Source organism: Aythya marila, assembly GCF_965140915.1.
Source record: "Aythya marila genome assembly, chromosome: 4".
Taxonomy (NCBI): domain Eukaryota; kingdom Metazoa; phylum Chordata; class Aves; order Anseriformes; family Anatidae; genus Aythya; species Aythya marila.
Window position 1 is genome coordinate 59,645,483 of NC_139045.1, and position 14,993 is coordinate 59,660,475.

General features: G+C 33.6%; 1 protein-coding gene across 3 annotated transcripts in view; it reads right to left on the bottom strand.

The window, feature by feature from the left end:
• Positions 1-14,993, bottom strand: part of SLIT2 (slit guidance ligand 2) — a 277,555-nt gene that overhangs the window by 37,356 nt on the left and 225,206 nt on the right. For 2 of the 3 annotated variants that reach the window (XM_082759740.1, XM_082759742.1), the window contains 5 exons: positions 12,565-12,633; positions 9,840-9,911; positions 9,520-9,591; positions 8,057-8,128; positions 5,577-5,740 (listed from right to left, as the gene is read on the bottom strand). In XM_082759740.1, coding sequence (XP_082615866.1) covers positions 5,577-5,740; positions 8,057-8,128; positions 9,520-9,591; positions 9,840-9,911; positions 12,565-12,633 — 449 coding nt within the window. The remainder of the gene's footprint in view (positions 1-5,576; positions 5,741-8,056; positions 8,129-9,519; positions 9,592-9,839; positions 9,912-12,564; positions 12,634-14,993) is intronic. The other variant, XM_082759741.1, reaches the window with a different exon arrangement.

Consider the following 14,993-nt stretch of genomic DNA (forward strand, 5'->3'; position numbering starts at 1 on the left):
ATAACAACAGAATTTAGAAATGAATAATGACAAAATCTAAAGCTTCACAAGCCAGACAGAGCTGTGACTGAGATCTTTAGCGTATGTAAATCTTATCCCTATAATACAAATATTTATTAGACATTTATTTATTTTTCATTGCTTTACAATTGTAATTTTTTTTTCCCATATTGAATTTTCAAATTAAAAACCATCAAGTATTGTTGTGTTTTTTTTTTTTTTTTTTTTTTTTTGTCAGACAACCAAAGAAATTACTAATTATTTGTCTAAATTTAGAAATCACCTGCTTATAATAATGCTTCCTTATGTTTTATGAAAATTGAAAGATTGATTACTGTAAAACAAAACAGGGTTGAATTGGCCAAATGCCTATTAAGAGAATGAACACACCTTCTCTACTACTTCCGGCTTTATTGCCTGATGACATTATTGCCTCCAGCTTATTTTCTTATTTAACCAATGGAAAAAAAATCTATACTTATCTACAGATAATTTGTAAATTTCAAAAGAATAAACAGTGGTTTCTCCAGTGACAGACACACAAACACACACACAAAAAACTTCTCAGACCTACTGGTGGTGGAACTGCCTGATTGCTCTCATCAAAATGAGCCAGACTGCAATGTTTTTCAAACCAACAGGTCACTGTTACTAAGGTATGGTGGGTTTTGTTTTGTTTTGTCTTTATTCTCTTAACTTTCTTATTTTTTTTCTTTGAAAATTAAACTCAGATAAGTCATTGAAAAGGAGCTGGCATGGAAGGAAGCCATATGATTATAAAGATACAGTAGGGATGCTGGGAATAGGCTGACAAATTTTTCTTTTTATCTGCAGTTGCTGGTATCCATCTGTGTCACAGTTTGCAAGCAAATGCAAGGAGATGAACACGGTAATTTGTGACAATTGCCAAAGTCACCATCTGTATGGATCATTGACTATTCTTTTCTTCATCACCTTATTTTGAAAGAAAAATCTATAGTTGATTATAATTTGTTAAAGCAGCAAACAGTAAAGGTAGGTGAGTTGAAACAAAAACCACAGAATTGACCTACAGAAAGTCTTGCCTATTTACTGTAGACTATTTATGGTTATTGATAGATTGTATTAAAATGTTCAGTGAAAAATATATGGAGTGAGAAGCACATACCTAAAAGAAGATAAATTGTAACACTGTTCTGTAGCCTTAAAGTCTCTGCTTCCTTGTCTCAACTGATTAGGGTGAACATTATGGCCTCATTTCTACTTTTTATTAAATAAACTGACAATTATTTGGCATGAAATAAAAAAATATTCAGTAACTGAGGTTATTTTCCTGTATGGATTAGCAATCTAAATTTCACTTCTGAAAAAGAGCCAGCAAATGCGAACATGATTCCCAGCAAGATAGTAAACAACACCGATCTGATTTTGTATCATAAGCATTTATTTCAAATTATTAAGTATGGAGGATCCAATGAAAATGAACATCAATTTGATTTATAATTTTTCAGCTATAAGATAAAAAAAAAAAAGTTTTAGATTTTTTTTTTTTTTACTCAAGTCTAATGAAAAGGAAGTTCTGGAACCTATTCTAATTTTCACTATATCATTCCTTCCCTTATCTGCTTGCATGTGTTAAAAGACCTGCATATGAAAAGAAAATATTCTGTATGAAATAGAATACCCTATTTTTAACTATTAACACTGCAGAAATATATATATATCCTTGAATAAGCCATAACTGAAAAAAAAAAACAAAACTTAAAATAAAAGCAAAATAAACACTGTTCTTTCATAAAGAGTGAAAAACCAAATGCATATTATTTTATTGATAAATATACACATACACTCATTTATTTGTCTAATATTTTTGAAGAAAACCATAATATAAACTCTCCCAAGACCAGATCCTAGCAAAACCTTTGCAACGAAAACTTGAAATCCTGACTTTTTATGACTCAGGAGCCCCTATTTGCTCTTGCAAATGGCCTCAAAATCAGTATCTGCAGAGTCACTTATATCACAACTGCTAATGAAGACACTGATTTCAGTACAATGCAGTGGCAATGATCATTTCAACTGCATTTTTCAGACCCTAAATCTATACTTTTAAAATACAAACCTTTTTATACAACTATGTTAAATGATATATCATGAAGAGTCAGTTCTAAATTCATCAAAGGGAGAAACAAACAGTAAACATGCATGTCTTAGGAAAGAAGTCTGTCTGAGGTTCACAAAAGGAAGGTCAGAAGGTTTGTTCTTAAACATATCACCCATTCCATCACTTACAACCTTACCTGGTATCAGAAAACCACAAGGCCCTGGAATCTCTAGAAGCAGGGCATGGATGGTAAAGGAGTAAAAGATTGAGAATCTGTTAGAGGCCACATTAAAAAAAAAAAAAAAAAAAAAAAAAAAAAAGCCCATAAACCTAGAAAAAACATCTGCAAGGAGAAAACACTAAGATGGTTCCTGGAGGAAAGTAGTTCATAAAGTTTCATAAATTAAATTTATGGAATTTTATAACTGAGACTTCATTTTAAAATGCTCATTTTCACAGGAAACTATTTTTATGTGATTCAAATTCAAGCACCAATTTCACTTTGAACTGAATCCAGAGGTACTGATAGGAGGGAATTACACATTTTGCCTGTTAGTCTGTACGCAATAGCAGAAAATAAACAGATATATATCTGTTAAAAAAAAAAAAAAAAAGTCAACTATTTCTTAATAGGAATATAGCATCTTTCTAATTCCTATTCAGCCAGTTCTCTAATGTTTTCATAAATTACTTGGACACAAGACCTGAAGGTATACTAAGTTTGCAGACAGCACTAAATTGGGAGGACCTGTTGGCTCTGTCACGGGTAGAGATGCCTTGCAGAGAGATCTTGACAATTAGAGGGCTGGGGAATCACCAACGATATGAAGTTTAAGAAGAGTTAAGTGCTGGATTCTACACCTGAGAAGGGGTAAACCTGGCTATACATACAAATTGAGGGACGAGAGGCTTGAGAGAGCCTCACAATCTGGGGATTTTGGTTAAGAGCAAGTTGACTATGAGTCAACAGTATGTCCTGGTAGCCAAAGGGCCAACCGTATCCTGGTGTGGATCAGACATGGCATTGCTAGCTGGTTGAAGGAAGGGATTGTTCCGCTCTGCTCTGGTGTGGGCTCACCTCAAATACGATGTGAATTTTAAGGCACAACAATATAAGAAAAACTAGCAGTAGGTCCAAAGGAGGGCTACAAAGATGAAGGGTTTAAAGGGGAAGATGTATAAGGAGTGGCTGAGGTCCTTTGGTTTGTTCAGCTCAGAGCAGAGCAGGCTGAGGGGAAGCCTCATGGCGGCCTGCAGCTCCCTCACGAGGGGAGTCGAGGGACACGCTCTAAGCTCTGCTCTCTAGGGACTGCAACAGGACCCAAGGGAATGGCATGGAGCTGTGACAGGGGAGGGTCAGGCTGAGTGTTAGGAAAAGGTTCTTCACTGGGAGGGTGGGGACAGGCTCCCCAGGGCAGTGGTCACAGCACAAAGCCTGCCAGAGGTCAAGAAGCATTTGGACAACACTCTCAGACACATAGTCTGATTTTTGGGTGGTCCTGTGTGGAGCCAGGGGTTGGACTTGATGATCCTTGTGGGTCCCTTCCAATTCAGGAGATTCTATGATTCTAAGCAAAAGAAAAAATTACTTATCTTTGGATAACAGACATATAATGTCTTATAGGGACATCTTGTCATTGAAAAGCTGCTGAGTGGCAATCTGTAATTATGACATCTTCACAGAAGAACAGTGGCAGGAAAATTATTTATCGCAAAGGTACCCATAGTACCAGATTTCTATTCCTGGAAGTGAAAGAAATACAATACTTTCCCTGCATAAGGGGATATTTTCTGATGGGCAAAGGATATTTTCTGATGGGCAAGAGGAAGTAAGATGTACTATATGGAATGTCTGACAGAAAAATAATAATGATTGTAGGAAGGGGTGACTTTTTTTTTTTTTTAATGACATAGTTAGAAAATAACCAAAAAAGTCCTTCATTTCACTTATATACCTACAACAATGTGTAATAAAAGCATAACTGCAATAATATTCTTCTGTGGATGCTTGTTGAAAAAATGATTGGACTGGCCACCAAATCTAAAATCATACCAAGGAACTTTGCAAAAGATGAGTGTCATATGCAATTAACACAGGTATGACCTCAAAGAAATACTATTGAAAAATTCTAAGAAGGATTTGGAAGGATAATTAATTAGCATCTCATACAAAATAATGGGTTGGATTTCCTGTGTTTTTTGATTACAAAAACAATTTTTCACAGAAAGTCTAATGAGAGAAGAATGAACATAATGAATAGAACGTTGTAAGGAACAACTTGGGATGATAGCTAACTCTGGTGACATCCCAATGCTTTTTTAAGGAAGAATTTACACCTTTGATAATGCTTACCTTTGATAATTCATTAACAGATGAACATGTAAAAATGACTACCTATACTCTGAGAATAAGTTACTTCTACAAAAATAAGATCATATTTATCTGATGCCTCAAAAATAACTATAAGCTTAGTGACAACTTACAAGCATAAGCCTGAATCTGAAAAAATAAAGCTACAGCAGAAGGCGTGCATCCAAAATACTTAAAAGGGGAGAAATTGAGAGAATTGAGGAAGATTAAACAGCAAAACAAACTAAGTCTACTCTCACATATGAATAAAAAAGATACTGTTCTAAGACAAAAAATACTAAAGTTCAGAAAAAGAACCTGAGAATTAAACAGAAATAATGTAAGTTGTCATAAAAGTGCCAATAATATTGGTACCAACACAGAGATAAATACTTGTTTCAATCCCCAAGAAACCTACCTATATAATAACATCTAGAATGAGACTTCTAGAGGTAATCACATCTTTTATCTATTCTGTGTATTTTAGGCTTTCTTCTGAAACATCAAAGAAAACAGCATTCTGGGCATATTGATGCAATTACATACCACTGAGATAATGCAGACTGCAAGGATTACAGTTGTATTTACAGTTTTTACTGTAAACAGTCTGAAGGGAAAGGACATTCTTTAGTTAAGAGAAGGTAGATGTTTAAATTTTAGTTCATTAAAGAGACAGTACCAGCTACCTATTTACATCTATATACTGATGAGTATTACACTGCAAATAAGAAATTAGACTTATTTTCTCCCTCTCTTGATTGGAAAAAAAAAAAAAAAAAAAAAAAAAAAGCAAACAAAACAAAATGTCACAGAAGTTTTTAAAATAAATACAATTCCTGAAAGGAACCAATGGCTAGAGAAGTATGAGGAGAAATGATGACAAGAGTGAGTACTGAGAAGGACACAAATCAGTGAGGACTTCCAAACACTGTAGCTGGTTTTACAGATCTTGCCTGATTGTATTAATGTTTGAGCTGCAGTCATCTCTTGCTCCATTCAACAAAGTTTTTGTGCATGGCTTATGCTAAGGATAATATGCACAACTGTAAATGAATGTAAAAAAAAAAAAAAAAAAAAAAAAAAAAGAGTAAAAAAAAAGTGTATTATAAATCTAAATAACAAATAAGCAATCACCAACAGTACCTTGGCAAGTAAATTTTTTAGATGGAGTTGTGAGTAGAAGTTTATCTGCCATTTCTCCAGGGCCAGCACAACGCGCAATACCAGGTTCTTTATATTCTGATTTTACCCAGTCAGACAGCCACTGCATATTACAATCACAATAAAGAGGATTTGCTCCAATAGCCCTTTGGAAAACAGATAAACAAAAACGGAATACAATTTTAAATGTTTGTTTTTAGAAAGAGAACCCAGAAAACTGAGGTTGGCAAAAATCTCAAATCACAAACCATACCTTCTTCCACCAAACTGACCCTAAGTATAAGTGCATGAAGTGTCTATGTTTAGGTTTTAAATCAAGAAGTAACAGTTTTAACAATAAATTTGGTAAAGAACCTAGCCATTCTTACCTGCATTTCTGTAAACTTAGCTCTGTGTCACTTTTGATATGTAATGGGCAATATCAACTGCATCATCGGAATGAAACTGATACTGATAAGTTAGGAAGAATAAAATATTTCTTCCAAAGGAGCCCCACAAAGTTCCACCCAGATATTTTCCTTTTCAGTTTATGGCTCTCAGGCTGGTACAAACCATCTGTTTCTAAGATTCCAAATTTGATTTAATTATTTCCTCTTTCAAGATCTCCCACTGAATTCACAACTATGTGCAGAATTCTGTAAGAGATCTCTGCAGTATACATAAATAAAACTACACTACCCCTTACATAAGAGATGCCCTGTTGTGAAATTAAATCCTTTTCTTTAAATAAATTTGATTGTTTCTTAATTAAAAAATAATTTAGCTAGGGATTTTGGGGATTAATTACTCTAAAGGTTTTTAAGCCCCTATTTTGTTTTTCTATAAAGACATACCCATATTCATTTCAATAAAATAATCATAGAGCTTCTTTCAGATTGTTCCACAACTTTGGATAAGGGGATCTTCAAGAAAGGGAGTAAAATCCTTGGCAAGCAAAAGCAAAGGTGGTAGAAACTACTACAGACACACTCTTTTCTGCCACACTGAGCCCTCTTAATTATTGCTACAGGCTTCCAGATGAACAGAAGAAATTGAATACACATATATACATATACATGTTCATTCAGGCTTTAGTCAGAGCATTAACAAAAATCAGACCTGGTAATATGGTTGTGTAATAGCAAAATTCACATGTAAAGAGAAATACCTACAATTTGTCCAGGCCATATTCACAAGAGTGAATGTCAACCTGATGTCAGCGTGAACTGAGCAGTTGGCTCTGCTAAAATCAGAATATTAGCAAGGATAATTGGAAATGTTAAGAAAAAAATATCAGCAAAGACAAGCAAATCTATGTAAACTTTACTGATTTTAATGTAGATGAGGTAGTAGCATTTGAATGACTGATCAATGACTTAAAGCTTGATTGGGCTCATCAAATTTCTGAGAAATGACAAATTAAATGTAAAAGTCCACTATTGAATTAGAAGCAGATTTTATTTTATTTTATTTTATTAACAACCACAGCTATCCAGAAACATCAAAAATGGGTACATCTAAAGGCACTAGTCAGCTTACTCCTTAAATGAAAAAAAGGATTTAATAACTACCCATAAATACAGCTCTAATCTATGTTCCCATTGAAAATTAAGGACAGAAATAGTGCTTCAGATGATATTCTGAAATCAGATTCCATGAATTTAACGTCAACAAACACCAACACAGAAACATAGAATAATTTAGGATGGAGGGGTTCTTGGAGGTCATCTAGTCCCACCTCCTGAACAAAGTGGGGTTTACTTCAAAGTCAGAGCAGAGTTGCTCTAGGCTGTGTCCTGCTGAGTTCTGAAAATTTCCAGGGAGGGAAATTCTGCCATTTCTCCAAGCAACCTGTTCCAAAGCTAAACTACTGTCAAGGTGAAAAAATTTTCATTATGTCAATGAAACTTCCCTTATTATGGCTTGTGACTATTGACTCTTATCTTTCACTTTGCAACCTCTGAGAAAAACCTGTCTCCATCATTGCTATAATTCCCTTAAAGGTTTAAAAACTGCTGTTAGGTCCCTCCTTGACATCTCCATCTCCAGGCTAAATAAAACCAGTTCCTTTAACTTCTCACAACTCACAGCACCCTCCCCACCTTACCTACTTCTTTTGTGGACTTGCTCTGTTCCATACACATCTACTTTGTACTGGAGAAACTAAACATATATTCCAGATGTGTCCTTACTAGGGTCAAGCAGAAGTGAGTGACCACTCTCCTCAGTCACCTTGCTGCTCACTTACTAATTCAGCCCAGATCATCTTTAGCTTTCGTTGCCATGAGGGCACATGCCTGACATTCAATTTCCTGCCCAGCAGAAGGTCCAGGATTTTTCTACCGAGCTGCTAGCTATCTGTTCTGTCCCCAGCCTCTGCTAGGGCTGTTCCAGAGCAGGCCTTTGCATTTGTCTTTGTTCAACTGTATGAAATTTGCTAAACATAACATAAAATCATTTATGTTTATCATTTGAATACTCACAGGTGTGATAATGCTGAGAGATCATTAAAAGCTCCTTCAGGAACAACAGAAATGTCATTGCCATGCAAAGACCTTAACAAGAAAAAAAAATAATGTATAAATCTCAGCAAATTAATTTCAGAAATTACAGCTTTTGTAAACAGTTTGCATCTTTTCATATTTTTCAAGTTCCTCTGTGTTTCCAGCCTTGTTTACTTAAGCTTTAATCAGCAGCCTACTTATCACTTGATTTTTTTCATCTTATATTTTCATTTGATATGTTTTATTTATTTATTTATTTTTTTAATTCAAAGGTGTCTGCAAAGTACTTACTGGACTTAGGTATGGCTGAAGACATATTTCTGGCTTTTTTTAGCAGTTCCCTGAAATTCCTGTTAATTTGGTTCATGCATTTTTTATCTTCCATCAATGCACAGAAAATACAGGTATCGACTGTTCATGAATATAATTACTAAGGTTGATAGAAAAAGTTTTTTACAAGGTTTTATATAAGGTTTTAATAAGGTTTTTACTATTTTAATATATATTTTTTTTTACTATTATAGTTAAATAGTAAGATAGTTTTTACTATTTTAATAGTAAAAACCTTATTAAGTATCAATATTGTCTGCTGTAGCAAACCTGCACAGAAACGTATGTCCTATTATTTAAATTCATTCATTTACATGTATATCTAGCACATACAGAATCATTGTTAAGACGTGATCCACATCTACATCAAAAAAATGAGTTTATGTAAACACACTTAATGCCATTCTTGAGACATTTGAGACATTTAATCCACCTAAGCTATTCAATGAAGCTACTCAAATGAAGACAAAAATTACAGACTGAACTGGGGACTTTTGAGACAGAATTTCTGCAGTTTTTTTTTTTTTTTTTTTTTTTTAATGAATGTGTAAACTAGAATGACCATTATTTAATTTTCCTTTGCTCCATTTTGCTGCTTCTCCCACTGCCCTTTCAAGTATGCTCTTTCTAGTGCTAAAGTGGAATGTTTTCTTGGAATCAAAACATTTTTTATTGGTTTTGAATAGTTGATCCTGATGGAAATATTAAATGAAACAATAAAGACAGATATTGTTGGAATAAATATCTTCAAAATACAGCTGCAAAAATACTTATATATATGAAAATTCGTGTATGACATTTTTGTTAGACTATAATTCTTATAACAGGCAAGAATACAACTCAAAAAAGAGATACAGTCATGATTAAAAAGCAGAAAAATAAAGTGTAGGGTTTTGTGTATACATGTTGTCCAGGGTCGTATTATATATTGTGCAGCTCTTTAATAGTATACTTTCCCAGAATGAAATCACTAAGGAGTTTCAAGACTAATTAATTATCACTTCTCAAATACTTGAGAGATTTTTAAATCCAGTAATTTCATACAGATTTGTTATCTGTTATATGCAAATAAAAATTCTGGAAAATAACAATGGTTTAAAAATAATACTTACAACAACCTAAGTGATTTCAACCCATCAAAAGTCCGTGCAGGGATACATCTCAGGCGATTGTAACTAAGAATTCTGAAAATATACAAAATCCTGTCAGCAGGTAAATCAGGCATTCAGTAAACAGAATGCAGAATAAGGCCATAACAGCTTTTGCGCACATAGGTCGTTAGGAAACAAGTTATTTTACAGCCTCCACAACAAGCAAGCTTTAATATTAACAAAATGCCCTTTCTTTCCAAGAAAACAAGACAAAACAAAACAAAAAACAAACAAACAACTGTAATGCTTCCAAAGTGTCATTGTTACATGTTTAAACTTACAAGGTGAGCAGCTGAGTCATGTTGCTGAAGCTCTGATTAGAAAGAGTGCTGATTCTGTTGTTACTTAAATCTCTATAAAAAATAAATTCAGAAATTCAGACCTTAAAATGACTGCCCATGTCCTGAAACACTGGAAGTTAAACTGGCAGACACATTACTTTTATTAGTAGAAGTAGTATCATAATTGGTATCAATATTTAAAGCAGCAAACATTTTTATTTTCACATGCCATATACAAGCCCAGCAAGTGTTTAGCTTGATCAATGAAAAGCATTTTCATTTCAACACAGATGAAAGAGCAGCGTGATGCATTCTTTTACAACAGCAATGTCCATCATGCTACTGAGTTAATAATGCAATCCTACATGAACCCAAGTATAGAAATAAAAGTGATGTTTTAAAGTTGAAATCATTTTAGTCATATCCTTAATGACACCTGAGTAAGTATCATATAGTAATCTCCTTAACAATTACAGGCTGAACACATCAAAGCCCAGAGCTATTATTATAAAGAACACTATCTAAGATTTATAGCCTTAACATCTTGTTGTTCAATATTCTAATGAATAAAATCTCAAGTGTGAGTATGATGGAAGCTGGAGTGGTATGCTGGCAGCTTCAAAGATGGTAGCTTCAAAGAAGATTTGAAAAAGCTGTACTAAATTTAAATAATGTCTGTTCTTTCTTTATTCTCATATTGTGCTTTAGTTTTCATTTTATGCTGGCTATTTCACTGCTGTTTACTGTATTTTGTGGTGAAATGTAATTCTAAATCTGTTTAAGCATTTGTTTCTGAGGGGACCTTGGTATTTTAACTTTGAGTACTGTTGAATAGCAGTGCAGTATACATATTTCTCCACTTGAAACTTCATGAAAGCATGTAAGACAATTGACTCATAATAATAAACATACTAAACCACGTATAACAGTGCAATCTATTCATATGAGAAAGAAGTTAGAAAAAAATTTTCCATGTTAGTCTGGAACTCAGAAGACTCATATGTGATTCCAAGTTCAGCCACAGAACTATGCATAGTGTTTTGGTTTTCAAAACACAGCTGAGGAACATTCTTAAATTCCAAACAGCAGTACGAAGATACATTCAGAAGAGATGACAATAATGTACCCCCACAAGTCTGGTATTAAGAGACTGTTAATACTCACCTTCTTTGTATTTTGTTTACTGTTCAGTTTATCAATTATTGTACTACGGCTGTCTGCTAAATAGTTTATGTGTATTTTCTGATTAAGAGGTAAAATTATCCAATTTCTGACTATGTTTGTCAAAAATAGAAAAGGAGTAGGTACAATCTCTGTGATGGAAGCCATGACAGTATTATTCTAATTAATTTAATATCCAGTCACATTACCAGTCTCCACTGACATTATTACTGCATGCAGTCCAATCTATGTTTGTTTCTTGTATGTACCAAGATTCCAAAGTTTATATTTTATGTGCTTCAAGTCAGATCTTGCATAATTTCCCTGAATAACTCACAGAGTTATTCAGGGAAAACACTATGCACTGTATACGTTTGAGAATATTGCAGGTTTCTCTCTCTCTCTCTCTCTCTCTTTCTTGCTTTCTTTCTTTCTTTCTTTCTCTCTTTTTCTTCATTTCTTTCTCTTTCTCTGTCTTTCTCTTTCTTTCTTTCTTTCTTTCTTTCTTTCTTTCTTTCTTTCTTTCTTTCTTTCTTTCTTTCTTTCTTTCTTTCTTTCTTTCTTTCTTTCTTTCTATTTTTTTCTCTCTTTCTCTTTCTCTCTTTCTCTTTCTCTCCCTCTCTCTCTTTCTTTCTTTCTCTTTCTCTGTTTCTCTTTCTTTTTTATTTCTGATGCTATTGGCAAAATATGAAAAGTTTTGGAAGCATCTCTTTTTTAAATTTGTGACCATGACCACTTTTGCATAGCACAAGGTAAATAAAGGAAATCAAGTCCTTGTTTTTGAATGCCAAACTATTTTCAATTTTAGCATCAAAGCTCAAAAAACAGTCAAAAAGAAATTTAAGGGATTTTCTTATTCCCTACTTTTGTTACTTGTTTTCTGATTATACTGAAACCACAAGTGATTTCAGAATGTTATGCAGTTCAACCTCAGCTGGTGCAAATTTTATGGTGCTAACAAAGGAATTACAGACATTTACATTGACAGTCTTCCTGTTTCTCCCTCTTTGCTATTCTAGGGTACGGAAATCATATTCAAATCTTTCATGAAGTGGATGAAATAAATTTTGGAGCAGGTTGTGATTTGCCTCAAATCACAGAGTGCATCAGTAATAGTAAGGAGCTCTAAATGAGCTCTCCAGTCATTAAACCATATATTATTGGAGAAACAGAAAGGGGTTATATTCAAGTGTCACAACCATAGCAAGTGCTATTCCTGTATAAATACCACTGAATCTTTCTTTTATAAGTAAAATAATTTCAGTGCCTTTATGAAGCTGCATAACAGAATACTGTATTACCTTAACACATTTTGTAAGATATTACATCTCTTTTCAGGTTAACTACTTACTCTGTGGTGTAATGACTGGAATGAAATAGCCCAGCTTATAAAATGTGACCAAGTATGTCATATGTAGGACGTGATCCCATCATAAAATATGTTTGGGCATAATATATTTCATGTTTTTTCTTACAACTAAAAACATATGATGAAGTAGGGGATTTTTTGTTTTTGTTTCCATAGCAGTAGAAAAGGATGACATAAAACTATAAAACTACTTACATAAGTGTTAAATGCTTGTAGTTGGAAAGCTCTTTTGGAACAAGGGTAAACTGATTTCCATCCAAATAACTAAAATAGAAAAATAAAATAAAGAGTTGTTTTTTTCTTTTTTTTTTTTTTTTCCTCATTACAACAGTAGCATCTCCATGCAGTAATTTAATTTTAAAATCAAACAGTACAGAAAGTTTAGTATGAATATTCCCATTTTGTAAGAACCCTTGAGTAAAAATACTGTTTTTTAGAGACACAACTGAGGATCTGTAGCCTAAGATGCAAATACTCTTCTATCAGATATTATGATGTAATAATATCAACAGTTAACCCTTACATAGTAATTTTTGTTATTCTTAAAAGCTTTGCAAACTGAGTTCTTTATTTGCTCTATTTTATACACACCTATTGGTGAAAGGAAAAGCAAAAATTTGACATATATGACTTGTATTAAGTGTGGATTTTGAGCTATTGCAAGCAGGAACACAACCTTAAATTTAAGACGTAGTCCTTTAATGTAGAAAGAGCATGGGGCTGGTATCAGCTCTGAATATGAGCAAATTCATTTGTCATGCCTGTAATTCAGGTCATCTTCCATAATTTTTCCCTGTGTCTCCCATGGTGTGTCAGAAATGATATATCACAAGCCTGTTCCTCTGCAGTATGTTATGGACTAAAGACAGCAATCAATTACCCTTCACTAGAAAAGTTTGATTTTTTTTCTTCCTCTTTGTAGGTTTACAGAGCCTGTATTACATTACTTGCTCATATTCCATGCTCATAACTCTCAATAACAAACTTGCTCATCCTTAGAGTTAGTTAACAGGTGCAGAGCCATCAAACCTGAATTACAGGAAAAGGAAGGTTAACAGGTCATGCCTAAAAAGCTTTCCAGTGTGCAGCCAGAAATTACAAAGTGAAAGTGGAGGAGCTCTTCGTGTAACCAGGGCAAGTAGTTTAGAGATTCTAGGAACTGCTGAATGCACCAATTCTTTGATACAGGGCACACAGTGAGGGGAACAAACATAAAAGGCTGTTAGTTTCTCAAAAGGGTTAAACTTGCCAATGGTGGCATTAAGGTGGTATTGCTTGTGTCTCCTGGAACCCAAGTTGAAAACTATGCCCTCATTATCTCTATACAAAGAAGATACTTTAGCAATCCAAATGATTGCAACACACTTGAGTTAATAGCAGTCTTGGCTACAGACATTCTTAGATGAATTTTGAGCTTAATGCTTTTAAGTATGCTGTAACATCTCTGGAAACTTTTACTTAACTAAATGGATGGGTCCAAACACAGTTAATGGATTGCCAGGCCAAAAAATAATAACCTACATCTAATCAACCTCCTTGCCCTCTCCTCCCGGACCCTGACTTCTTTCTGGATGCTTGCCAAATCCAAAATGTCTGCTTATGTTAATGGATTTACATAAATGGTGGTGAATGAACCACAGACATAATTATTAAAATATAAAAACCAAAACAAAACCCACAACATTTAAACTTTTCCAAGAAATGAGCATTCGGAGGAAATTATTCTATCAGACAGATAAATTAGGATATATCGCTTTAGCTTCATTAGAACTGAAGTACTACAAGCATCCACTTGGCTGATAAAAACTCCTGCTTGTTCAAATGAAGCAACTATTAAGATATTTTACAAAATACATGAAGGGTACATCTTGGAAGGGTTATGCATGCTAATGAACAAGAATAATCAATCAGTATGCAACTCCTAACAGGAACCACCTTCATTATCCTTTTGAAAAATATGCTAAATTGCATGCTTAGACACTAATTAAAGCATACAAAATTGTACACAAATGAGTTTTCGGTCACAGTCAGGGTTCCACTTGCACTTCCAAAAGTATCTCTCTTCAGCCGCTTAATTTTACATTGCATTGATACCCTTACATTGTCAAATTGTGTTTACTATGCCAGACTATATTTAATTAAGTCATCTTCTATTAGAAAAAAAGAAAAAAAAAAGTTACAGGCTTATATAGCTGTATGCTAATTTGAACTCTTAGTAATTTCTCTTAATTTATGATCAATTCTTTTTGGATGCTTTTAAGCACCAAATTACTAGTGGACATTTCAGAATCTTATATATAACAACAAGCACTAAAAAAATAAAACTGTTATAGTGATTTAAAAGACAGTTATGATGTCTTCTGAAGCAAGCACCATGTTAACCAGTCATTATGAAGGATTAATAATTTAATACTAAACAATTGCAATTTGTATCTCAGGATGATAATATGACCAAAATTTTTTTCTTGTCAATAATTTCCAACTATTTCTTTCAGTTTTGCAACCATTTTTTCAAAGTAGATAATGAAACCAATTTTTTAGGTTTATACTTTCCCCTTGATAATGCATAAAAATTGACTCATTTAGTTTGGTGAGTATCTATTCAGTCATTATCTTCAAACAAT